The sequence below is a fragment of the Taudactylus pleione genome, unplaced genomic scaffold (genome assembly GCF_031769625.1).
Source record: "Taudactylus pleione unplaced genomic scaffold, aTauple2 ptg000066l, whole genome shotgun sequence".
Lineage (NCBI taxonomy): Eukaryota > Metazoa > Chordata > Amphibia > Anura > Myobatrachidae > Taudactylus > Taudactylus pleione.
The window spans coordinates 16,694,766-16,722,351 of NW_028284468.1; the positions used below are offsets into that span (position 1 = coordinate 16,694,766).

The following is a 27,586-nucleotide window of genomic DNA, read 5'->3' on the forward strand; positions in this document are numbered from 1 at the left end:
CCAGGCACCACAGAGTTAAAAACTTCTCCATCCTCCCAGGATGCACTGGGGTCCCTCTCCTATACCCCGCCCCCGAGCCTCAGGCACTCAGTTTTCGTCGGTGCCTGGCCGAAGTCGGATGCACCGTACAGAGTGGGGGTCTGCAGGCCCCTGAAGTTCTTCAATGCAGCTGTGGCTGCACATCTAACGAGCAGACAACATGGACAGTCTGTACTGATGTCCATGTCGTCGCTCCTACACCCCGCTGGTACCAGAACGCCAGTACTGATCCGGGGATGCTGGTGGGTGACTGGGGTCACAGCTAGCGGTTGCCCGGACTGTGGCCGGATTTACGGGGGTTCAGGTAAGCGGCAAGGTCCCGCGGTGGGTCCCAGCCGAATAGCACAGTCCTTAGTCCCAAGGCAGGGGGCTCCCTGGGGACTGGCTGCAGTGTGGAACCAGGCTACTGATCCCTGCGCTTTCCGCTACCCCCTGGGACTGAGGACTGGACAGAAACAGTAAATGTCCAGCGTCCCAGGGCTTAAATGCATGCCAGGGGAGCGTGCTTTCCCTGCTAAGCAACTTGCGCCTCCCCCGCTGCACACGGCCTCTCCGCAAGGTGGTTAGGCATCTGCATGCGCTCCGCCCCCGGACCAGCCCTCCCTCTGCTCCTCGGTGGCCATTTTAATACATGTGGCAAACACTGCTGGAAGCTGTTAACGCGGGTATCGTGGTCTGGGTCCCCCTTCATACCTCTCCTCCGGTGCAAGGTCAGTGTATGCAGCGCTGTTTCCTACCAGGCTGAGGTCTGGTTAGTTGATGAAGCGCAGATACTGCAGGGTTTTCAATATTCTGCATTGTATGTGACTTTGGGCTAGCGCTGCTGTCTGTTACTTTCACTTTCACATACTGTCAGCTATTTTTCCTATCCCTGTTTTTCTACTCTGCTAACAAGCCCTTGCGGTGCGGTGTTACAAGGGGGATTTATACCTCACTATACAACTTGTTGTGAAGTGCGGTGGTCATATACAGCTTCGGGTCACACACTCAGTATGCCTGACAGTGAGCGTGATTTCCCCATTCCGCCTCAGTGTACTGTATGCAAGGTACCATTGGCAGAGGGTGATGGTAACTCTGATGGATTATGTAAGGCGTGCCTGCGGTGGCACGGCCGATTTCTGTCACTACACCTGTGCAGGAGCTACCATGGGTTTGTTTTGCTGCGTCACTTACTATCCTGGTGGGCCAGTTAACGACAACCCCTGCGTGCCCCTAGATGGGGGTCTCACAGCAGTCTATGGTGTCGTCCCCTATGCAGGGGTTTCCTAAACAGTTAATCGTACCTCAGAGTTTCCCGTTGTCGCCCCCTCAGGTCATCCATGAACCTGCGTGGGCTAATTCACTGTCTACCTCAGAACAACAGCTGTCAGAGGTGTTACAGGGCTAGTCGTCTGTGCGGGCGCAGAAGCGTCTGCTGCAACCTCATCAAGATCAGGATGCTGTGATGACAGATGATGGCTCATACGTGCGGTGCGCACGTCCTTGGTTATTGAGCATGGCGCTCCTCCTGTAGCTAAATCAAAATATGCCTTTTTCAAGGATATTAAAAGTGATACTACAGTGTTTCCCCTATCTGATCAGCTAGTGGATCATTTAGAGGAGGCGTGGAAAATGCCGGGTAAGCGTTACCAGCCCCCTAGACTGTTTGCGGTGGCATACCCTTTTGCAGATAATTTTGCAAAATGTAATAACCCGCCACAAGTGGATTTACACGTCTAGTAAAGAGTACTACGTTGCCTATGTCCTCCTTAAAGGATCCAACGGATTGCAGGGTAGAAATATTCCCTTGCAGGAGGCGTGTCCAGGCCGGCTTTGGCCGTGTGCTGGGTGGCAAGAGCTATGGAGCACTGGGCTGATACCTTGGAGGCATCCCTGGACCCAGACTCGTCACCTGAACAGATGGAGTTGGTGGGTAATTTAAGGGACTCAGCTACCTACATTAATGAGGCAGCTTTAGATATGGGCCTCATGGCGTCCAAGATCTCCTCGGCAGTAGTGGCGGCTCGTCGTATCCTGTGGCTGCGTTCTTGGAAGGCGGATGCTGATTCCAAAAAGGGCCTATAGAACGCAGAACAGACCCAGGGTACAGTCCTTTCCTAGGAGGACTGCCGCCAAGAAACCTGCAAAGCCCAGGACGCAGGCCTGGAGTACCAGACGTCCCACTCCCAAGTCCGATGACAAACCTTCTGCCTGACGGGACGGGCCTCTCTTTGGGTGACCTCAAAGTGGGAGGCAGACTTCTGAAATGCGCCCAAAAAGCTGGTGTCTGACCATTTTAGACACATGGGTCGGAGAAGTGGTCTCTCAGGGGTATGCCCTCTCCTTCTGCAGGAGGCCTTCCTGCCGGGTTTTCACCACGGGCCTTCCGTCCAATCAGGACAAGGCCCAGGAACTCAAGAAGATAATGCATTCGATGCTCCAGAATGGAGTTATAGTGCCAGTTCCTTTTGTCTCAGAAGGGATTGGGGTATTACTCCAATCTTTTTCTGGTACAGAAACCCAATGGGTCCTACCGGCCAATACTCAACTTCAAATCCCTCAACAAATTTCTGAGGGTTCCTCGGTTCAGGGTGGAGACCCTGTGTTCCATTATTTTAGCAGTGGAACCTGGGGATTTCATGGTGTCGCTGGATATTCAGGATGCTTACCTGCATATCCCTATTGTCCCAGCACCCCAGTGCTTCCTTAGATTTGCAGTGGTCAAGGACCACTTCCAGTTTCAGGCTCTGCCCTTCGGTTTGGCTACAGCACCTCGGGTGTTCACCAAAGTTATGGCCGTTACGGCAGCTCACCTGCGGTTGCAGGGAGTCCGCCTGTTACCTTATCTGGACAATCTCCTGTTACTGGCGGAGTCCTCAGAGAAACTTCAGCGCCATCTGCAACTAACAGTCTCTGTATTGCAGTTTCGCGGCTGGCTGATAAATTGGAAGAAGTCCTCCCTGGTACCATCTCAGAGGGTGCTCCATTTAGGAGCTCTGTTGGATTCCCAACATCAGAGGATCTTGGTGACAGGAGAAAAGATCTCTGCGTTACAGGCAAAGGTCCGTCTTTGCCTGCAGAGTCGCCGGGTGTCTATTCACTCGGCAATGAGGTTACTGGGACCCATGGTATCCATGTTTGACATGGTGGAGGTTGCCCAGTTTTACTCGAGACCTCTGCAGAAGCTGATCCTCTCCAGATGGAATGGGTCGCCCCAAAGGATAAAGACAGACTATGGTGCTTTCCCCGGAGGTGCGATTATCTCTGGCCTGGTAGCTACAGAAGGTTCACCTGAACAAGGGGCGCCCCTTTTGGATCGCAGACTGGGCCCTTCTGACGACGAATGCCAGTCTCCGGGGCTGGGGAGCGGTGATGTGTCCACACTTCTTTCAGGGAAGGTGGACATCGGTAGAAGCTGCTCTTCCAATAAACATATTGGAACTGCGGGCAGTATTCAAGGCTCTCCAGCAAGCAAGATATTTCTTGCAGGGAAAACCTTTGCAGGCACAGTCGGACAACGCCACCACGGTGGCATACATAAACCGCCAAGGAGGGACTCGCAGTCAGGTGGCTCTGACAGAGGTGTCCCGCATTCTAGTATGGGCGGAAAAGCATCTCACCGCAATTTCAGCAGTGTTCATACCAGGAGTTCTCCACTGGGAAGCAGACTTTCTCAGCAGTCAAGACGTGCATCTAGGAGATTGGTCTCTTCACCAGGAAGTGTGTCAGCTACTGGTGAACAAGTGAGGCCTTCCAGAGATAGATCTCCATGGCCTCACGACAGGACAACAGACTGCCGATGTTGGGGTCAAGAACAAGAGAAGCAAAGGCTTGTCTAGTGGCTGCTCTGGCGGTCAAGTGGACCTTCCAGTATGCGTACCTCTTCCCTCCGTTCTCTATTCTTCCTCGAGTGATACGCAAATTCATGCAAGAAGGCGGCATGCTACTGCTGATTGATCCAGCGTGGCCCAGGCGGCACTGGTACACGGATCTTCAGGGTCTCTCAGTGGACACTCCGCTGTTGTTGCCTCAACGTCAGGACCTGCTGTCTCAGGGTCCTTGCCTTCATCCGGACCTGAGTCGGCTGTCTTTGACGGCGGAGCTATTGAGACTGCCCTCTTGAGGTCCAGAAGTTTCTCCAGCTTTGTGGTCAACACCATGCTGAGAGCTTGGAAGCCTTCATCTGCCAACATCTACCATAGAGTGTGGCTGGCTTTCTTCCACTGGTGTCGCACTAGAGGTTATGCTCCTCAGGTGTTCAGATTGTCCAGGGTTCTGGCCTTCCTACAGGCGGGTTTAGACCAGGGTCTTCGCCTAGCTTCCCTGAAGGTACAGGTGTCTGCACTTTCAGTGTGGTTTCATCGTAGGATTGTTATGCTTCCTGATGTCCGCACCTTTATGCAAGGGGTGCTTCTTATTCAGCCTCCCTTTGTTCCACCTGTGGCACCATGGGATCTTGCTGTGGTCTTGAAGACTCTTCAAGGACCGCCATTTGAACCACTGGGCTCAGTGGATTTGAAATGGCTACCCATTCAGACTGTATTCCTTCTGCCTATTGCTTCGGCCAGAAGGGTTTCAGAATTGGGAGCTCTCTCATGCAGACCTCCATTTCTAATTTTTCATAGACACAGGGCTGTGCTGCGCACTCGTCCTGGGTTTCTTCCAAAGGTGGTATCTAGTTTCCATATCAACGAGGAATTTATTGTACCATAGTTTACTTCACTGGACCTTTCGGTTGGTGAGGCCACCTTGGCTGTGGTGCGGGCTTTGAAAATCTATGTGGACCGCTTCTGTCTATAGGAAGTCAGACTCTTTGTTTGTCCTTTATGGCTTCCATAAAAGAGGTTGGCCTGCCACTAAACAAACATTGGCAGGATGGATTTGACTGGCTATCTCTGAAGCTTTTGCTCACGAGGGCCTTCCTGTTCCATCTTCTGTTAAGGCTCATTCCACTAGGTCTCTGGGTCCTTCGTGGGCAGCTCGATGTGGGGTCTCAGCTGTTCAGCTTTGCAAGGTAGCCACGTGGTCATCTGTCCATACTTTCATACGGTATTATGCTTTTGATACCTACGCCTCTCAGGATGCTTCCTTCGGGCGACGGATTCTCCTCTCAGCTCAGGAGCGTCCCCACCCTTGAAGGATACTGCTTTGGGACATCCCCAAGGTATCCTGTGATTACCCTATGGACCCTGATGTAGAAAATATGAGATATGGTAAGAACTTACCTTTGTTATCTCTCTTTCTACGAAGTCCATAGGGTTCCACAGGACTCCCGCCCTGTCGCACCTGTACTGCAGATGGGCTGTCGTTCTGGTCACCGGTTTTTCCGTCTCCCTCTGGTGAGAATGTGATTCTTGTGTGTTCCAGACTTTCTAATCTCTCTCTTTATCCTCCTCCGGCCTATGGCTTGTGACGAAACTGAGTGCCTGAGGCTCGGGGGCGGGGTATAGGAGAGGGACCCCAGTGCATCCTGGGAGGATGGAGAAGTTTTTAACTCTGTTGTGCCTGGATGTCTGCTGCCATCGCCTATACCCCAAGGTATCCTGTGGAACCCTATGGACTTCGTAGAAATAGAGATAACAAAGGGAAGTTCTTACCATATCTCATATTTTTGTATTGGTAATTGAATCCATTTGTTTATTAATACAGGCTTGTGTCAGCGGTGCAATAGTTTTTCTATTATAGCTAATTTGACTTCAGCAGAAAAAGCATGCTTACCACAATTCATAGCATGCCACACTATAGTGCCCACAATTCATAGTATGCAACACACAGTATTACCTCCAATCAAGTAATATTATTAGGAGAGGACTATATAATGAAGCCAAATATGGGAGTATGGCTTGGTTGCCAAATGGGCTGGATGGAATATTGGAGCACTTAATTTCACACTTTGTAATCTATACACATTGCTGGCTAAAGGCAAAATCTAGAACAAACACCACCAGATTTCCAACCCTGTGGGCTTTCAGTAGTGCCCTTCGTTTGAGCTCAAGAACTGCTTGAACAATCCACTGATTTCTCCCAGCTAAAGCGGCATCCACAGCGAAACCTTAGTCAGCAATGACCTCTGCTGCCAAATCCAAAGGCCACTACTCTCTACTACTTTTGACATTGTGGACCACACTCTCCTCCTGCAAATCCTTTATTCCCATGGTCTGCATGGTACTGCCCTATCTTGGCTATACTCCTACCTTTCTGTCCTTCTGTTCTATCTGTGTTTCTTCTCTCATGACTTTCCCCAACTCCCTCTACCAGTAGGTGTCCCCCAAGGTTCTGTTCTGTTCTTGGACCTCTCCTATTCTCCCCTTATACATCCTCTTTAGGTCTCCAATATCATCTCTATGCTGATGACATTCAAATCGACCTCTCCTCCCCTGATCTTTCCAACTCTCTCCTCACTCCTATCTCCAGCTGCCTCACTACCATTTCCTCCTGGATTTACCAGCGCTTTCTTAAATGTAAAATGTCTAAAGTGCACTGGTCTTCCCACTCTCCCGGATAACCTCGCCTCCCACAATTTCATTATCTATTGACGGCATAACCATCGCCTCTAGCCCACACTTATACTGTCTAGGAGTTATTCTTGACTTTTCCCTCTCCTACAAACCACGCAGTCCTGCCGTTAACATCTCAAAAATATTTCCAGGATCAGACCTTTTCTCACTCTCGAGGCAATTAAGACCCTCATCCACTCACTTATCATTTCCAGACTAGACTACTGTAACCACTTCTTATCTGGCCTTGTTTCCCATCTCTCTAAACTCCAATCTGTTCTTAATGCTGCTGCCCGGCTCATCTTTCTCTCCAAACATACTACATTTGTCTCCCCTCTCCTACAAGCCCAACCCAATTCAAACTTCTCACACTCTCTTACATAGCCCTAACCCAATTAGTTCCTATTTACAACTCTGACCTTATCTGCCTTCACACTCCCACCCACTTTGCCTCACATATGAATGCTGCCTTTTCTCCCAACTGATTTCTTCCTCCCACTCCCGCCTCCCAAGATTTTGCCCATGCTGCTCCCTACCACTGGAACTCTCTCCCTTTCCCTATCAGACTCTCTACAAAACTTTAAACGGGCTCTCAAGACCCACTTCTTTATCAAAGCATTCCAGCTCTTATCCTAACCCACTTTTCCATGCTCCACTCTATCTGCCCCTCCCCTTTAGACTGTAAGCTCTCCCGAGCAGGGCCCTCTTTCCCCCATGTGGTTTTCCTTTTACCATTATCTCCTCTTCACTGCATACAACGGCACCAAACCCTTTTGTTCTGACGCCCTGCTGCTTATTTGGGTATTATGACTGCTGATGTAGCAATGTATAATCCTTGACCATGTGCTGCAATGTTCTGTACTGTAAGTCACTTTTTTCTTGTTTTCTGCGGACTACTTGTGGCACGATATAAATAAAGGATAAAAAATATAATAATGATGCCAACTTCATACTCTCCGTGAGTCCATGGATTGCGGTCATGTGCTGCACTTGATATGCCGGGAACACTGCTATTAAATGGCATCTTGTTTCATCCCAAGAACGCTCTGGTAATACTAAATTAACAGCACCCGCGATTAAGCTACATAATCAGTCCAGGACCCTTGCTTCTGCCCTCCCCAAAAAGTTACCTATGTATCCGGAGCAGTGTGCATCTCCTGGTGGCTCACCAGTTGCGGTCAGTTACAGCCTTGCAGTGTGATTGGTGAGACCAGGCAACAAGATATCCTACTCTTACAGTATTTTCAGTGACATCCGGGATCAGGCAATCATGGAGATTTGTTATTGGCCAGTCAAAACAAATAGAGAATTTTCAAATTTCCTCCTATACAGACATGGGGGAAGGGGGGGGGGGTGGAGACACGGGCGCGAGTCCTCATGCAGCATGCAAACCTCCCTCTCATCATTCACAGGGAGTAGACTCTAGCCAATAAGTATCAGATCATACAGCAGACCGCAGTAAGATCTGGTCACCCGGACTGAAATGTTAGTTGCCATGGTGACCGGTATTTGTCAAGCCCTTTCAAGGAGTATATAGTAAAAAGTACATCATAGCCTCTCACAAAGAGTACCTTGGTTATGGTCATAGCTCTGCTCCACTCTAATGTTGCTAATCTAAACTAATGTAAAGCCATAAGAATTTATACTTCTCTGTGATAAAATAGTAAGTGAAAAACTCAATTGATCTACTTCCAACAATCATGTCATTTTATGGTTTTAGATCAGTGTATAGGCCTGATTTAGCAGCAGACGCAAATGTAATCACTTACGGATTGCAGTTGCTAAAATATGCTAATGTTTTCCAAAGCACATTTAACATAAAGACGCCCACTGCTGCCTTCTCATCTCCTTGCAGTGTCGCACTCCTGCGTAAACATCGGTACCATCGACTTACATCTAGCACTCGCGCAGCATTTACACCAGGTCTGACCAGCCGCAAACACTGCAGGTCTCGTCACGCACAGAGAGGTCTCATGCTGCGAATGCAATAGCTATGGCTAATTTATGCAGGCCCATGAAACGGTCAGACATGCCTGCATTTACTTAACCACCCCCCCCCCATTACAAACCCCCAAACGCTGACCACATGATACTCACTTTGTGAATGGACCCTCTGTACATATGTAATCGTAATGCAATCATGACATGTGCACAATGCGACTTGCATGCATGCACAATGGTAAATGATCGCTCAAACTGAGCAAAAAAGTGGGAAATAAGTTAGCAGGACCAGAGTGTTTGTGGCCATTCGAAAAATATTGGAGGCTTTTAAAAGGTGTCAAATAGTTGTTGTTGTTTTTTTTTAGAAATCTCAAAAATGAAGGAAAAATTATAGCCAGCCACACTGTAACGTAGCATTTCACATGCAAATACACCCGCAGACACACACAGAACATAGGCATGCTGTATATTGTTTTAATCTGCAGAAGCTGCTTGTGCTAGCTATTCGCATCATGTGTAAGACGCATTTGAAGGTAAAAAGTCACACAAAAAGACGCTTGCGCTACTGAGTCACTCCAAAGCATGGCGCGATTAGAAGGGCTGTTTAACACGCAAGGAGGCTAAATGTAGGAGAATACATCTATAGAAGTTGATAAAATATTGGAAAAAAACACTTGCAATGGACATCTGCAAGTTCAAAAACCAGCTTACCATCAATACAACACCTCAACATACATGTCCCATATTTATTTACTTTATTTATTACCAGTTATTTATATAGCGCACACATATTCCGCAGCGTTTTACAGAGAATATTTGGCCATTCACATCAGTCCCTGCCCCAGTGGAGCTTACAATCTATATTACCTAACACACGCTCACACACTAGGGTTAATTTTTGCTGGAAGCCAATTAACCTACCAGTATATTTTTTGGAGTGTGGGAGGAAACCGGAGCACCCAGAGGAAACCCATGCAAGCACAGGGAGAATATACAAACTCCGCACAGTTAGGGCCGTGGTGGGAATTGAACCCACGACCTCACTTCTGTGAGGCAGTAACGCTAACTATTACACAGTCTGTGCTGCCCCATATAGTACAAACTGAAAGCCGTGATTTCTCCCATTGAAACGCACAATAACTTAACGCAGATTTCTAATTGTGTAGCAAAAAGTCGTGGTCGTAGGTTTAGTACTAGTACTAGGGATGGTTATCGGAAAGCGATGGATAGCAACCATTGATGATCCTGACTCAAGGAAGTACAGGTATTCAATGGCAACCAAGTGCAGGTATTCAATGGTTGCCAGCCATCAGATGCTACAGTAGCTCTTGTGTGGGATTAGACCAGGTGGGCTAGCCTTCACTCTCCACATGCATCAATGAACCTTGGGTGTCCATCACACTGTTGCCGGTTCACCGATTGTCTTGAACCACTTTTGGTAGGTACTAACCACTGCATACCAGGAACACCCCCACAAGACCTGCCGTTTTGGAGATGTTTGCAGCTAATTGAATTCTGTCCCATATGTAACATATGCATCCATCAGCCATAAAATTACAACCACCTGACAAAAATTGTGTAGGTTCCCCTCATGCTGCCAAAACCACTCTGACCCATCAAGGCATGGACTCCACAAGGCCTCTGAAAGAGTTCTGTATTTTCTTGCACCAAGACATTAGCAACAGATCCTTTTAAGATCTGTAAGTTGTGGGGTGGCTCCTCCATGGCTTGGACTTGTTTTTCCAGCACATCCTACACCTTTCTATCGGATTGAGAGCTGGGGAATTTGGAGGTCAAGTCGACACCTTGAAGTCTTTGTCATGTTCCTCAAACCATTCCTGAACAATTTTTGTAGTGTTGCAGGGTGCATTAGCCTGCTAAATTAGGCCACTGCCTTCAGGGAATACCATTACCACGAAGGGGTGTACTTGGTCTGCAACAATGTATAGGTACCGTAGATGGAACGTGTCAAAGTAACATCCACATGAATGGCAGGACCCAAGGTTTCCCAGCAGAACATTGCCCAGAGAATCACACTCCCTCCACCGGTTTGCCTTCTTACCATAGTGCATCCTGGTACCATCCCAGGTAAATGACGCACACTCACCCGGCCATCCACATGTGTAAATAAAAACTTGGATCATCAGACCAGGCCACCTGCTTCCATTGCTCAATTGTCCAGTTCTGATGCTCACGTGCGCATTGTAGGCACTTTCAGCTGTGGACACAGGTCAGCAAGGGCACTCTGACTGGTCTGCGGCTACGCAGCAAGCTGCAATAATCTGTGTTCTGACACCTATCTATCATCACCAGCATTAACATTTTCAGCAATTTGTACTATAGTAGCTCTTGATCGGACCAGACGGACTAGCCTGCGCTCCCCACATGCATTAATGAGCCTTGGGCATTCATTACAGTGTCGCCGGTTCACTGATTGTTCCTCCTTGGACCACTTTAGGTAGGCATTAACCACTGCATACCAGAAGCACCCCACAAGACATGCCGTTTTGGAGATGCTCTGACCCAGTCGTCTAGTCATCACAATTTGACCATTGTCAAAGTTGATCGGATCTTTACACTTGCCCATTTTTTACTGCTTCCAACACATCAACTTCAAGAACGGAGTGTTCACTTGCTGCCTAATATATCCGACCACCTGACAGGTGCCGTTGTAACAAGATAATCAATGTTATTCACTTCACCTGTCGGTGGTTCTAATGTTATGGCTGAGGGGTTTACATGACATATCCGTAATAATTAGACATGATAAATTTCTGTTGTGACACCAATTACTTGAAAGAAAACCTGAAAATTAGTACTTTATCATTATTCAGTACATAGCCAACATCCATACTGTATATGTACAAACTAACTTCTATCGTATACATTGGCTGTGTTAAGTTTACCTTCTAGTTTTCTGTGGAACATGACCAGCTCTTTCCAAAATATGTGTAAAAGTGGATAACAAAATTACCCACAAAGAAAAGTCTACACCTATGACTGTATGCAGATCTCACGCCACTCCTGATTAATCGTTGACTTCTGTAGCTAATAGTATTTTCATAATTGATCATTCTATAATTGAATGGAAAAAAACTGGGCCTGATTCTGACCCGCTCGCGAGCGCTGAGCGCTCGCAAGCGGGTCGATGGTGCCCTAGGGCGCATGCGCACGACGGAGGGAGCTCCGTCGTGTGCATGCGCGAGGCCCGAATAAAGACTGGGTAGCCGTCGTTAAGGGTCTCGCACCAAAGGGGGCTTGCTGTCGATGGTGAGTGACAGCACGCCCCCTTTGGTGGGCGTGCCGGGAGCGTGGCTGCCAGACGGAGACGTTCCCATGGGAACGCCTACCGTCTGGGTCCTGCCCCACTGACCTCACTAGTGATGTCAGTGGGAGTGATTTTGGCTCTGATAGAGCCAAAATCACTCCAGGGCTTGCGGTCACCGAGACCCTACCGCAGGTTCTCGTCGCAAGCCCGATGGTCGCGATGGTCTTGACCATCGCGACCATCATCATGGACGCTCGCATAAGCTGTGGGTGGTAACCCACAGCTATGCGAGTGTCCAAGAGGCTGCTCCAAGTTTAGGTAGGAGGGCCCTGATTCAGAGCGAGCGCTCTGGTCAGAGCAACCGGCTCTGAATCAGGTCTGTCCCATAAAACATATGGCCATGGGTTTTACTGAACATTTGTTCATAAATACGAATCCTCCAGTGGCACTTGTTTGCTTTGTCATTGGTATGCATTTAACTCAATAAAAACATGATACAAATCAATCCCAAATCCTCCATGTAGATGGTATCCGATCGATTGGTTGACACTAAAAAGGTTGACATTCTGAATGTCGACAGTCAAAATCTTAACATGGTCATTAGGTCTGCCATCATTGTGTAGACCTCTATTTAGGTCGACAGGGTTAAAAATGGTCGAAACACTCAAAAGATTGACAGTTAACATGTTGACACTAAAATGTCGACTTTTTTACGTGATGATTAGGGTTAAGATAAAATAACAGAGTGACAACATTTTGTCAACACTAATATGTGGCGATTTATTTAACCCTGTCAGCCTAAATAGATGTCTACAGAATGATGGTAGACCTAATGACCATGTCGACCTACTGAATGTCGACATTCAGTACCAGTCAACCTTGTGTTGACCTTCTGAATGTCAACCTTTTTACTGCTATCTTTCATACCACACCTATTTAGATAGAGTACATATTTTTCTTGAATAGTCTGTGCTTTCTACACTACTTGGTTTCTATTCAGGACACAAATGCTGATGTCTGTTACACAAAGAGCAATGTCTTGTAACAATACATAATATGAAAACTATTACACACTTTAGAATCTGAAAAGCTTACAATATTATACTGTACGTTATAAAACTTGATAGTAAATGATTCAGGACAGGTATTGGTTAAGTTCTTTAGGTCAGTGATTGCCTGGTGATCTGTCCCAGTGATGTGGTGTTGGAAGGCTTTTGTGGAGATTGACTGTTGGCATACAGCCATTTTCTATTTTAAATTAGTCTGCCCTTGTTTAAAGATCATTGGAAGTGGTAGACCGTCTGCTGTGCAGCACTCAGGCAAAAGAAATAAACTTGAAGTACGTTTTCATTCTTAATGGACTTTGCGGCTAAGATCTTTTTGACTAAAAGATGCTGTATTCCACGCTGTTGTGCAGTCCTATCCTGTAAGAAGTTTGTGTGTAGGCACAGTAAAAAGGACTTGGTTGATTTGAATCTTGTCACACTCCCCAGTTGAAGAGGTGGTAAAGTAAATACTGTTTTACTAACAGATTTTTGTGTAACACTAACGTGTAACATTTTAAAGAGACAACCTCATATTACAGTGCTGTGTATTAGTGAATATCGTATTCTCCAATACTGCTCTGGTACAGTTATATGCAAAACGCACCATAAAATCATACCCATTAAAGTGCACTATTGAAAACTGGTGCGAGGGAGAATTTGCAAAGCACATTTGTGTTCTTACTAAAGGTCTGTAACTAGGTAAAAGTTCTGCATATCCCAAGATGATTATTGTAAATTCGTTAAATCTTTTAGCAAGAAGGGCAGTAGATAAGGACACTTGGCTACACAGGGACAGGGATTAGCAAGAGATGTCTGGATTCCGCCTTACAGGTCTTTATTTAGATCCCCGTGAAAGTATGTGTTCTGTCCTGGATATTGAAGAATGCATACAAACGTCAGAACTTCAAGAGTGTTACATGGATTTAGATTTTGTATATACTTGTGTATGTTACGCTAGCTGGTCCCTTGTGCACCAACCTCTCCTCCTACAGAAAGTTTGTTTATATACTGTGTGTGTGTGTATATGTATGTGTGTAATAGATATCTATCTATCTATCTATCTATCTATCTGTGTATAGATATGGGTGGGCAATCCTGAAGAAGTCATTGGATTGCCTACACAGCAAATGTGACAAAACACGCTCATTTTGTCTCTTGATTGGTTCCTCACTACATGTCTAAGAATCAAATTGGCACAACATTTGTTTTTATTCCTGTACAGTATGTGTGTTTCTTATGTTTGCTGTACGGGAGTCTGTATACTTTTCTAATTAGATTATGCTATATTCTATGTTTTTATTTCTATATCCAAAATATCTGCGGAAATAAAGATGATATCCAAGTAAATGTGGTCCGATGGTTTTCCTCATGTGGTTCAGATAAGCCTATATATTATGTATTTTGGTATTGGCCCATTGCACTTTTTATAAGTCATATCACGGGTGGAGCTTCTTATTGCACTTAGGAGGGCTTTTTTTCAAATTGTGTTTTTCAAATCAAAATTTGAAGGCAGATACAGCACACTTGCTTTATGGACACAAATACATTTTTAAGAGCTGACTAGATGGGTTGGATACAGGATGCCAGCGCTCTGGATCCCGGCCGTCAAATTCCCAATGCCTGCATCCCAACAGGGTTAGGATACAAACACCTGTCAGTATGTGTCCTAAACCTAACTATTTCCCCCAATCCTAACTCTCCCTCCCCATTGCCTAGACCTAACCCCCCACCCCCCTAGTGCCTAACCTCAACCCTCCCCCTAACCCCACTAGTTACTGTCGGGATGCCAGGACTGTGAGTGCCGGCATCCCGCAGCTGGGATTATGACTACATCCCGACCAAATATTGCACACTTTCTATTCGGGCACGCATATACATTTTTTAACAGTGGACTAGATACTGCTCCACTTGTTGTCTGGACACATATGGCAGTGCTTCTCAGATACTGCCCCACTTTCAGGCTACTCAGTAGGCCCACTAACAAACACTCGGCAGGTGAAACGCAGAGAGTGGATGCAGGCAGTCCACCCTCTGCAGTGGCAGCGGCAACTGTTCGTGTTCCCGCCAGAAACCACACGCCCTTACTTTACACTGAGGGAGGGAGGGATCTGCTCTCCAGCACTCCATTCTGACGCCACCTGGTACCGTGATGCTGCCAGTGACGTTTCTAGATGAAATATCAGCGCAGAGTGACTTAAGGCCAAGTTACAGTGCTGTGTGGGAGGGAATTTGTTTTTACTTCTGAATAAATAACATTTGTTTTGTCTTTATCAGGAAGAACATTACTTACTGCAAGCTTAAGCTGATGGACCTGACGTCATCGGTTATTATTCCTTTCCTCTTGGGCAGTGTTGGTATCTACAGCCTGTTCAAAGTCTTGCAAAAGCTGCGTAGCAGTGCTTATATCCAGGATGCTGCAGTGGTCATCACAGGTGCCACATCTGGTCTGGGCAAAGGTAATCAATCAATGCAAGGGGTGTTGTGTCCGTCACAACAAACAGTCATACAAAGCAGAGCCGTAGTTAAAGATGTTACCACCCGCTAAGTTTTTATTTATCTTTCTTCAGGGTCCACAGGACAGTAGTTGGAGTGATCCATTGCATCAAACAGCTTACAGCTTTGAAGCTCCCAGCATGCACAGGTCCTTCTCCCTATATACCCAGCCACAGGCATTCAGTTTTTTTGTTTGGTGCCGACAAGTATCCAGACGCACCTTCTATAACAGTGGGACTGCCTAGGCAGTCCCAGGCTTTTTTATTTTATGATTTACTTCGTTTTGTGATCTACCGAGTTTAGCAGTACCAGGAGCCGGTAAAGACGCAGGTACTGCGACTCCTACCACCTCCGCCGGGGCCGAATAACACCAGTCCCAATATATGCCCTTAGGTTCTCGGCGGGCCTTAGCGTGGCTTAGCTAGTGCCTGTGCTGAGATCCGGACTGCAGGTCTGGCACGGAGATGACAGGTAAGTGCGCGGCAGTCCTAGCAGGTGTAGGAGACGCATCTGTGCAGCTGCGGGTGAAGGCATCATGTGACGTATCCTCACTAAGGCGGCCGGGTCCTTATCACCTGTCGCCGGAGACGGGTAGTAGACGCACTAGAGCACACTAGTAAGCGTCTACTACTATGAGGCCAGCGTACCTGTACCGTCAAAATCGTAGCTTAGGGGAGATAAGGTGCTACCCCGGCCGCTCCTTACCCAAAGCAGACGCAACTTCCGGATCGGAGTCTAGTGTCTGGTTTGCTATATTTGACCACCTTGTGGTGAGACGCTCGCTGATTTGTGTGTGTACTGCTGTAGCTGTTGGTCTCAGAGATTGGTTGGTCTCCCTGTATACCTCTCCCTTGGGCCTGGTATATAGCACTCTATTTATTTACCCCTCCGGGGCTGGATAGTTGATTCAGAGTACCATTTGTAATACAATGCATAAATATGCACAATTGCTATGTGACTTTAATGCTAGCTGCTGTATCGTACTGCCTTTTTGTTTCAAACTGTCAGTTGTACCTGTCACTGTTTCTCCTCATCCCTCTAAAAGGTGTGGGGGGTTTCATTGATAGGGAGTCACATTGCATTTACGCTGTACATCTTATACCATTTATACATTTGTCATGTCTAAAGGTGTAGGTGAGAAGGATGATATGCCAGTACTCAGATCATGTGTGTCTTGTTTGGCAGGCCTATCTGAGCAGGATGTTAACCTGGATGGTTTGTGTAGCCTCTGTTGGAAACCGCTACCTGTTCAAGCCAGTACATCTAGAGCTCAAGCACTAGAACCACCCGGGTGGTATCAGGTTTTGTCGCACTTAGTGGACAAAGTTGCAGAAGCGCGGGCTCCGGCTGCGGTATTTCTCCATGCCATGGGGTATTCACAGCAGTTGCATTCTTCTATGTATATGCTCCCTATGAATGCCTGCTGGGTTAATTCTACTGCTCACTCTAGTCAGAGTACGCCGCCGTCTATAGCTCCTCAGCAGCCAGATAGACAAGTGGCGAAGCAGGGGCATTAGATAGGTTCCTATCAGTTGCCTCATGATGACCTGGACTCCTCTTCAGATTCTGACTTCTGGATCTTTCTCCGTAGGAGAAGACCATCAGTCTCTGGTGGATGTCCCCACTCTGGTGAGAGCGGTTAGATCTGTCCTCAGTATAGAGGAAGAGGAGGCCCTACTGACAGCCAAAGTGGTCTTTAGACGTCAAAAGGTGGCTAAGGACTATTTTCTTTAGTCTGAACAGCTGACAAATCTTATGTCGGAGGCATGGAGTACTCCTGGGAAGCATTTTCATGCTACAAGGAATATAACCTCTCGGTACCCACTTGCACTTGACGCTCATGTCACGAGGTTGATTAGGAGTGCTACGTTACCCATTCCTGCAGCATCCTTTTTAAAGGAGGTTACAGATAGAAACTTGACCATCATTTGAAATCAATGTTTTCATTATCTGGAGCTATTACCAGACCAGCTATGGCTGTAGCCTGGGTAGCGAAAGCTATGGAGTAATGGACGACTGCTCTGGAAGGTACTATACCTGATGCTACCAGAGAACAGCAGGCTTTGTTCTATCAGATGCGAGAAGCAGCTGTGTATATGGGGGAAGCGGTCATTGATGCAGGTATTTTTGGCTTCTAGGGTTTGGCAACTTCGGTGGCAGCCCGAAGATCCCTTTGGCTAAAAACATGGAAGGCGGATGCAGGATCCAAGAAGGTTCTTGAATCTGCCTTTTGCAGGGAAGGTACTGTTTGGACTGGAGCTGGATGACCTAATGACTTCTCTGGCAACACCGATGTCGGCTGAGTTGCCATTTATGACTACCCTCTAAATTTAGGCAGTCGACCACTTGGTTCTTTCGCCCACAGAGTAGGGACAAGGGTTAGTCCTCCTCTAGACAGTCATGCCTGCAGGACACTTCAGCCCAAGAAATCTTGGTCAGGCAACCGTCCTGCCTCCAAGCCAACTAGTAAGTCTACTGTCTGATGGGGTGGGCCTCCCCCTTGGATTCTTGGGGTTGGAGAAGGACTCTCGCAGTTCTCCCAGGCCTGGTACAACTATGGATGCCTGGGTTCGAGAGCTCGTTTCTCAAGGTTATGCCATCACATTCCTGAGGCATCCCCCTCAGAGGTTTGTGGGTACAACCTTCCTTTAGACCCGGCATACCGAGAGTCTATTGGGGCCTTCCTGAAGTCAGGAGTCATAGTCCCCATCCCTGTGATGCAACAGGTAAAGGGATATTATTCTCATTCATATTTGATTCAAAAACGAAATGGGTCACATCTCCCTATCCTGAATCTGAAGTCTCTCAACAGGTTCAGCCATGTGCCAAAATTCTGTATGGAAACCCTATGGTCAATTATGCTGGCGATGGAGCCTGGGGATTTCATGGTCTCCCTGGATATCCAGGATTCATATCTGCATGTGCCGAATGATCGATCCCACCAAAGATTTTTGAGATTGGCGGTAGATCAGCAACATTACCAATTTCAGGCTCTACCCTTAGGGCTGGCCACAGCTCCTCGGGTATTTACCAAGATAATGACAGTCATGATGGCTCGTCTCAGACAACAAGGAGTCGGGAACCTGCCATATTTGGACGACCTCCTGATATTCGCACAATCTCAGGAGATGTTACAAGGTCATCTACAGATAATCATTATCTGCCTAAAAGAGCACAGCTGGATAATCAATTGGAAAAAGTCTTCTTCTCTTTCTCCAACTAAGCAGATGGTGCACTTGGGGGCGCTGCTGGAATCTCTGGGACAGAGGATTCTTCTACCAGCAGACAAAAGTGTGGCATTACAATCTTGGGTGCGCAGTCTTCTCTGCAAGCAGAGAGTGTCGGTACACTTGGCAATGCAGGTGTTGGGCTCCATGGTATCCACATTCGACATGGTGGCTTATGGCCAGTTCCACTCCAGGTCCCTGCAGAATTACATCCTGGTGCATTGGGATGGACGCTATCATCAGAAAAAAATCCCAGATGATTTGCATCTCGCCAGAGGTTCAGCTCTCCCTCGCCTGGTGGCTGGAGACTACTCATTTAAACAAGGGTTGTCTGTTGTGGGTACCGGATTGGCTACTCCTTACCACAGATGCAAGGAAGGTGGTCGATTGCTGGAAAGTCACCTAATAAATATATTGGTGCTTCGTGCAGAGCGCTCATACTGGCGCAGGACCTTCTAAAGGGCAGGCCTGTCCAGGTTCAGTCCGACAACGTGACAGCAGTGGCCTACATCAATCATCAAGGGGCACACGAAGTCTGGCGGTCATGAGGGAAGTGGCAGAAATTTATGCAGTGGTCAGAATGCCATCTTCCAGCAATCTCAGCAATCTCAGCAATATTCATCCCAGGTGTTCTCAACTGGGAAGCGGACTTCCTAAGTCGCCAGTACATACACGTCGGGGAATGGGCTCTTCGTTCGGAGGTATTTCAAACAAGTGGGGATTACCAGACATGGACCTCATGGCGCCTCTTCACAAAGTACCCAGGTACAGGTCCAGAACGAGGGACCGCTCAGCCGCCTTCGTGGACGCTCTGGCGGTGAGATGTGATTTCTAGTTGGCATACCTGTTTCCTCCAATCTCTCTCCTCCCAAGGCGGCAGGATAATACTAATAGCCCCTGCCTGGATCAGGAGGCATTGGTTCTCCGACCTGGCTTGTCTATCCATGGACTCCGACCTGGCTTGTCTATCCATGGACAGTCCACTTCTCCTGCCTTTAAGTCCAGATCTGCTAGTGCAGCGTCCCTGCCTATATCAGGATTTACCTCGGCTGGCTTTGACAGAATGGCTGAGTCTTGCGTCAAGGTCAAGGGTTTTTCAGCCTCGGTGATTCAGACGATGCAAGAGGGCAAGGAAGCCTGCTTCCGCCCGCATTCATCACAGAATTTGGCATTCATTTTTTCTTTGGTGTGCTCACAGAAAATATGACCCTAAGATTTTCAAGGTTGCAAGAATACTTTCTTTTCTTCAGGGCAGATTAGACTTAGGTCTTTGCTTGGCTACCTTGAGAGTTCAGATTTCTGCTTTCAGTTTTGTTTCAATACAAAATTACCCCTCTGCCGGATGTTAGAAAATTCTTGCAGGGGGTTCTCAGGCTACCTCCTCCATATGTCTCTCCGGTGGTTCAGTGGGATTTGACTTTTTCCCTTTTGGATACAGTGGACGTTAGATGGTTGACAGCGAAGGTACTTTTTCTCCTCTCTATCGCCTCGGCTCGTAGAGTTTCTGACTTGGCAGCCCTGTCATGTCGCTCTCCATATTTGATTTTCCATCAAGATATTGCTGTCCTCCATACTAAGGCGGGTTACCTACCAAAGGTGGTTTCCTGTTTCCAGATGAGTGAGGAGATTGTAGTTCCGGCCTTTCATTTTCCAGACCTGTCTACAGGTGAAGCTTCTTTTGGATGTGGTCCGAGCCCTTCATATTTACGTGGATCGTACCAGCTTCATCAGGAAATCAGATTAGCTCTTTGTGTTATATGGGTTTCATAAATGAGGTTGGCCAGCAAACAAACAGACTTTGGCTCGCTGGCTGTGTACAACTATTTCTCAAGTCTATACACAGGCTGCTCTCCCTGTCCCAAACAAGGTGACAGCACATTCTACTCGGTCTGTGGGACCATCGTGGGCAGTTAGACATGGCGCCTCGGCTGAACAGCTTTGCAAGGCAGTCATTTGGTCTTTCGTTAATACTTTATCAAATTCTATGCATTTGATACGTTTGCCTCCCTTCCTTTGGGCGGCGGATTCTTCTCTCCGCTCAGGAGCGTCCCCACCCTTAAGGTAACTGCTTTAGGAAGTCACCAAGGTAGATTCTGTGGATCCTATGGAACCTGAAGAAGAAAATCAGAGTAGATAACTTCGAGGTTCATAGGGCAGTCGCATGCTTTTTTCTTTTTTGATTTACCTTCGTTTTTTGAACTTCTGAGTTAGCAGTATTAGGCGCCGAGTGGACGCATATACTATGACTCCTCCTACCTCCGCCGATGCCGAAACGCCAGTACCGCTATATGCCCTGGGAATTTCGGTGGGCCTCAACGTGGCTTAGCGATCGGATTCATGGAGATGACAGGTAAGATGATTCCTCATGTGGGGAATCGTGCACGGAGCAGTCCAGGCATCCGGTGTAGGAGACACATTGGAGGCAGCTGCGGGTGAAGGTCCCATTTAACGTGTCCTCACTAAGGCGGCCGGGGCCATATCGTCTGTCACTGGGGATGGGTTGTAGACATGCTAGGAGTGTCTACTACTGTGAGGCCAGCGTACCTGTGCTGTCAAAATCGCAGCTTAGGGGAGATAGGTGCTCCCCCGGCCGCTCCTCCCCCAACATAGACTTCCAGTTGTGGATTCCCACGTAGGGTTTGCTACTTCTGACCACCTCGTGAGACGCTTACAGTCTACCTTGGGTGTGCTGCTGAAAGCTGTTGGTCTCAGAGGTTAGGTCTGTCTCCCTGTATACCTCTCCCTTGGGTCAGGTATATAGCACTCTATATCCTACTCAAAACTGCCAGATTTATCTATCACTATGTTTCTCCTCATCTCCTTTAGAGATAGATATATCTGACACTGGGATTTTTCATTTAAAGTCACATTGCATTTATACTCTATTTTATACCTGTTACACATTGTTATGTCTAAAGGTAATGGAGAGAAGGATGAGTCTCCTGTGTTAAAATCATGTAAATCCTGTTTTGCAGGCCTGTCTGAACAGGATTTTGTGCAGGATGGGTTGTGTAGTGTCTGTTGTAAACAGCCACCTTTATCTATCTTGTACACCTGCACCAGCACAAGAACCACTCTGGGTGGCCTCTTGGTCTCAGGTGTTGTCGCATTTGGTGGACAGGGCTGTAGCGTTGCGTGCTCCTGCCACGATACCCACAGCATTTGCATCCTTCTATGTATATGTCCCCCATGAATCCCTATTGGTTTGATTCTTCTGCTCACTCTAGCCAGAGTATACTGCCGTCTGTAGCCACTCAGCAAGTGGTGCAAGCGAATAGACCAGGAGCAGTAAAGCAGGGGCATAAGAGAAGTTTTCTTCAGACATTGCCTCAGGTTTCTGACTCAACCTCCTCATCGACCTCTGATACTCAGGGTTCGGGGTCTTGCTCAGTGGAAGAAGACCATCAATCCTCTGTGGATGGCCCCTCTGGTGAGAGCGGTTAGATCTGTCCTCAGTATAGAGGAAGAGGAGGTTCCACTGAAATCTAAGACTCCGGTCTTTAGGCATCAGACGGTGGCTAAAGATTATTTTCGTCAGTCTGAACAACTGACAAATCTCATGTCTGAAGCATGGTGTATTCCAAATAAACATTTTCATGTTACAAGGAATTTAACCTCTCGATACCCATTTACACTTGGCAAGTGTAACAAAGGGGAAGTTTTCCCCATCAGCAGAGTCTCATGTAACTAGCTTGATCAAGAGCTCTACATTACCCATTCCTGCAGCATGCTCATTGAAAGAGGTTACAGATAGAAAACTTGTTAACAAAAACACTGATTTTAAATAGTTATCTGGAGCTATTACCAGACCAGCTATGGCTGTAGCCTGGGTAGCCAAAGCTATGAAATAATGGACGAAGGCTCTGGAGGATAGCATGCCGAATGCTACCAGAGAACAGCTGTCTCATCTCAGGCAGATGCAAGAAGCAGCTATGTATATGGGGGAAGTGGCCATAGCTTGCAGAGTTTTTAATTTGGCAGCTCTCCAGATCTGATTTTTCATCGAAATAGAGCGGTTCTTCGTACTAGAGCGGGTTACCTTCCTAAGGTGGTATCCTATTTTCATATTAATGAAGAAATTGTAGTCCAGGCCTTTGTCTTCAGACCTTTCTAAAGGTGAAGCTTCCCTGGATGTGGTTCGTGCTCTACGTGGATCGTACCAGCTCCATCAGGAAATCAGATGCGCTCTTTGTGTTATATGGGTTTCACAAACTAGGCTGGCCAGCTAACAAACAAACTTTGACTCGCTGGTTGCGTATGACTATTTCTCAGGTCTATACACAGGCTGATCTCCCTGTCCTGAACAAGGTGACAGCACATTCAACTCTGTCTGTGGGACCATCGTGGGTGGTTAGACATGGCGCCTCGGCTGAACAGCTGTGCAAGGCAGCCACTTGGTCTTCCGTCCATTCCTTTATCAAATTTTATACATTTGATACTTTTGCCTCCCAGGATGCTTCCTTTGGGCGGCGGATTCTCCTCTCTGCTGAGGAGCATCCCCACATTTAAGGGAACTGTTTAGGACATCCCCAAGGTAGATCCTATGGACCCTGAAGAAGAAACTCAGAGTTATGTTATAACATACCTCAGTTAACTCTTTTTCTTCGAGGTCCACAGGGCGCCCACCCTGACTTGCCTTGCCTCAGTTGGGATCTGTTCTTTGATTTTTTGTATCACTGATTCCCTCTTCGTATTTTGAGAGTGTTTCTTGGGTACATTGTACTTCCTTCTAGACTTTCCGTCTCTTGCCGTTAGGCTTGTTTACAAACTGAATGCCTGTGACTGGGGGGGTATATAGGGAGGACTTGTGCATACTGGTAGCTTCAAAGCTGTAAGCTGTTTGGTGCAATGGATCACTCCAACTACATACTCCAAGGTAGTTCCTGTGGACACTATGGACCTCAAAGAAAGAGTTAACTGAGGTACTGTATGTTAGACCATAACGCTGATTTTTTGCGTTCTCATCTAGCAATATACAAAAGAGAGAGGACATATTTCATGTGCTATATAGGTTTGAAATGTAACTTGCAACAAAGCAGGGAATGTCAGACTGGTCCATATCTTGCAATATATGATAAACAGTAGTATCAGTCAGCCTTATAGGGTAACTGTTATTTAAAGTAAATTTCTGTCCACCCCATAGTTGGTAGCTATGTAAGGAAAGTTGTCCCACCACACTAATTTCTATAACTTGCAAATTTAAAATATTAATATATATTATACCACATTAATATTTCTGCTTTTTCATTCAGAATGTGCAAAATTATTTTATAAAGCTGGTGCCAGGCTTGTGCTATGTGGGCGCAATGAAGAAAGACTGAGGGATCTGATCAATGAACTAAGCCAGATGCGGAAAGGATCCTCTCAGGTGTGTGTGACAAATTATTATTGCAGATATTCCCATATTCACTATTTCAAGTAACCACTAGATCCATCACATTTAGCAATCCTGATGTATTTCTTCTTGTGTGTACTTAATTTCAAGGAGTTACATATTCAATTTCATTACCCAGATTAACTAAATTGATTGCTTTCATATCACTAAAAGGAAACTAGAACACAGTATACAAAAATAATCTGTTTGGTAATTAACAGCCATTGTAGCCTTACAAATTACTTATTCATTCACGCACAGAATGGTTTTGTAAAGTTTACATTTTTAGCATATTAGAGGTTTAAGTGTATTTCTACTGATTTAGTCTTTACATTTTACCTGTTCAATATTCCTTCTTACTATAATATTGATAGACTATGTTGTATATTGCGAAACCATGCTCAGTACATAAAACAGCCTGTCACCTCCCTATGGCAGAACTATTTCTTTTCTCTATAGGCCAAACCCCTTTTCTTCTTCAAGCCACCCTGAACTGGCATCACATATCATCCTACTCTACCATCCCATTGTTATTTGTTTTTACCTCAAATACAAGCAGCACTTAGACGAGAGGGGATGTCCCTGGTATCACCATGTTGCTGCTTTGCATCCCTGATTATCTGTGAGCTGGGCTCTTTGTGACATCATAAACCATTGTGCATGTACAGGGAAAGGTGGTGTAGGGAAATGAGCTACATGTTGTTGAGAGGTGAAGAAGATGGCATGAAAGCAGGGTGGCTAATTAGTAAGGAGTCAGATATGAAGAAAAATTTGCACTCAATGGAAAATTTAGTGTCCATATTGGAGGAACAAAGAATTGTTTTAGAGAATACCTAGTTGACATACACAGGAAGAAAACAATTATTTAATGTTTTGCACCCTGCTTTAGATTGGCTGTGCCCCAGTTTCTGTTGGGGAAGAGTGTTTTCTAGTGACTACTAGGGACTGCAGTGTTCTCCCCAGAAAATGTTTCCATCCGGGTGGCATGAAGAAGTAGAGGGTGGCGGTCTTCGCAATAATAAAATGTTTTAAATCCTGACCTTATAATGATTTAAACTTGAAATAACAATTTATATATTAATTCTCTTCTTCTTAGAGGCCCAGATACTGTCCCCACTTGCAGGCTACACAGAATATATTTTTTATACAGCTCTACAGATGCTGGCCCCACATGCAGGCTCTCTTTAATCGGTTCAGGTGACTGTTCCCACCTGAACTTTTATACAGGAAGAGGAACCTTTGCCCTCCAGCCTGACACCGCCTCTGCACTGTGATGGACAACTACCCCCCGCCCCAATGCCAGATCCCCTGCTCGGCACTCTCCCCTGATCCAATTCCGCGTCCCCTGGCTGGCACCTCCCCCCGCCCCAATGCGCCATGTCCCATCACCTGGAACCTTCACTAACATGTCCTTATTGCCAGCGGATACGGAGCCTCCAATGTGAAGAACGTGACGTCGGCGTAGTTGTGTGTCGCAACCGACATCCGTGGCAACAAGGACACATTGAGGGTGACCAGGAATGTGGTGTATTGGGGCGGGGGGGAAGTGCCGGGCGGTAGGCTATTTCTGCTGGGCGGTGCGCCCGCGGAAAACAGCCTGGGGAGAACACTGGGACTGGTCTTCACCATTCACGTTCTCTATGAGGCTATCATTTTGGGGCCTTAGAAACAGTAGTGCAGATATTTATCCACACCTAGGTATTGTAGTTATAGGATACAAATTATAACAATATTTTATGAACACCATCAACTATCTTCTTTGCAACTACAAGAAATAACATATAGTACTTATCCCAGACTCTGTTGTAACACACAGAGGATGCACAAATCAGATGGATCTTTATCAGAGCCCTGGTACTTGAGAACACTGCCATCTGTGGATGATCCATTTGCTTTTGTATTACTGCAAGTAGTTAGCCCATATGTCACATGTCAGATTTAACGTGTGACATTGATGACATTTGATGACATTTGTATCACACACAATTCCTGTCATTACGCAACTTTCCCTATTAATGAAAAGTTTATACACAACTACAGAGCTTTAGCAGAATAAAATTAACTGTTTTCAAAACTAAAGCGCATACAGTGTTGTCTCTAACTTCAACAGATAAAAGATCTGTAAGAAGATACTGAATTATGAATAGTCAAATTGCAACAACTACATACTATATGTATACCTAAACACAAAGAAATGCAGATTATAATGTTACTTGTGTGCAAACATTTTTTTATTTTATTTTGAGGGATAATTATAAAAGTACAGTGAAACTGTTTTGCTTATTGAAAAAAAATGGGTTTACCTAGCCTTTTCCTTACAGATTAGACAGACTTAATATGTATGAGACTAGAGATTTCAGGTTACCTGTCTTTAGCTCTGTGTAGACCAAGCACCTGCATGGTCCTAGAACTTCACGTGATAGCTGATAAGCCCCCTTCAGTGGCATCTGCTGTTAATTACTTTGATGTTAACCCTTGCCCTGGTCAGGCAGTGTGATGCAGTACCAAAATCTCCAGGTGAAAAGTTTCTACTTTAATCAAATACATCCAAGACGATGTGGTACTTTTTATTGTAAAACTCCTCATTTCTTCTTTAGGGTCCATAGAGATACACAGGGATACCATGGGGATAATGTGGTTGGAGTGATCCAGGCACCAAACAGTTAAGCTTTCAGCCCCCTTTCCCCCCCCCCCCGGACCCACCCACGGATGCCTCACAGTCTCCTCCACATACTGTATACCCCGCCCCTGGCCACAGGCATTCAGTTTGTTTGGTGCTGCAGGATTCAAATGCACCTTTGTAACAGGATTGCTCAGGCAGTCCCATGCTTTTATTTTATGTTTTATTTTATTTCTATGTTTTTGAGTTAGCAGTGCTGAGCGTCTGAATTAAGACGCATGTATTGGTCTACCTCCGCCGGGCCGCAACACTAGTAAAGTCTCTGGTGATTTCGGCGGGTCACGGCAGAGCTTGCTAACAGCAATGGTGGGGCCCGGACTTCAACCGGACGCACGGAAATGTCAGTTAAGGTGATTCCTCACTTACGGAGAATCTCACGCGGCAGTCCTTGCTTCCAGTGCTGGGGACTCGCTGGAAGCCAATGCAGTGAAGGGCCCGAGGCCGCCCACTCCTTCACTAGACCACAGGGGCCTTATCGTCTGACGCCAGGGATGGGCAGCAGACTCTTCTGCTGCCATGAGGCCAGCGTACGCGGCCGCTTGACGCAGCTATGGGGGAGGTAGGCTCTCCCCTAGCAGCTCCGAACCAGTCGCAGATCCAGCAAAGGTTTTCCCGCGTCTGGGTCACTCCTTCTACCCTCCTCGTGCATATGAGACGCTCACAGTCCATTATCGGTGCTCTGCTGAAGCAGTTTGGTCTCGGGAGGTTTCGGGTCAGTCTTCCTGTATACCTCTCCCCCGGGTCAGGTACATAGTGCTCTATATCCTACCAAGCCTTGTGTTTGAGTAGTTGATACAGGGTCTATGGCAACTTAATTACATATGCATTGTATGTGACTATTTGCTAGCAGCTGTGTTGATACTGCCTTTTATTTTCTGACCGTCAGTTATAACTATCACTGTTTTTTTTCTCCTCATCCCTCTGTTACAGGTGTGTGGGGGTTTTCCTTGGTACTTCACATTTACTTGTTATTTGTGAAGGCTATTACATTGCATGGTTACCTTTTATAATTGATATGTCAAAAGGTAAAGTGAAACAGGAG

The 27,586-nt window shown here is 46.6% G+C and overlaps 1 protein-coding gene across 3 annotated transcripts in view; it reads left to right on the forward strand.

The window, feature by feature from the left end:
* The window catches only part of DHRS7B (dehydrogenase/reductase 7B), a 49,751-nt gene that overhangs the window by 10,227 nt on the left and 11,938 nt on the right, over positions 1-27,586 (forward strand). For all 3 annotated transcript variants that reach the window (XM_088466693.1, XM_088466692.1, XM_088466691.1), the window contains 2 exons: positions 15,045-15,226; positions 23,743-23,858. In XM_088466693.1, the coding sequence (XP_088322819.1) occupies positions 15,076-15,226; positions 23,743-23,858 (267 nt within the window). In that variant the 5' untranslated portion in view covers positions 15,045-15,075. The remainder of the gene's footprint in view (positions 1-15,044; positions 15,227-23,742; positions 23,859-27,586) is intronic.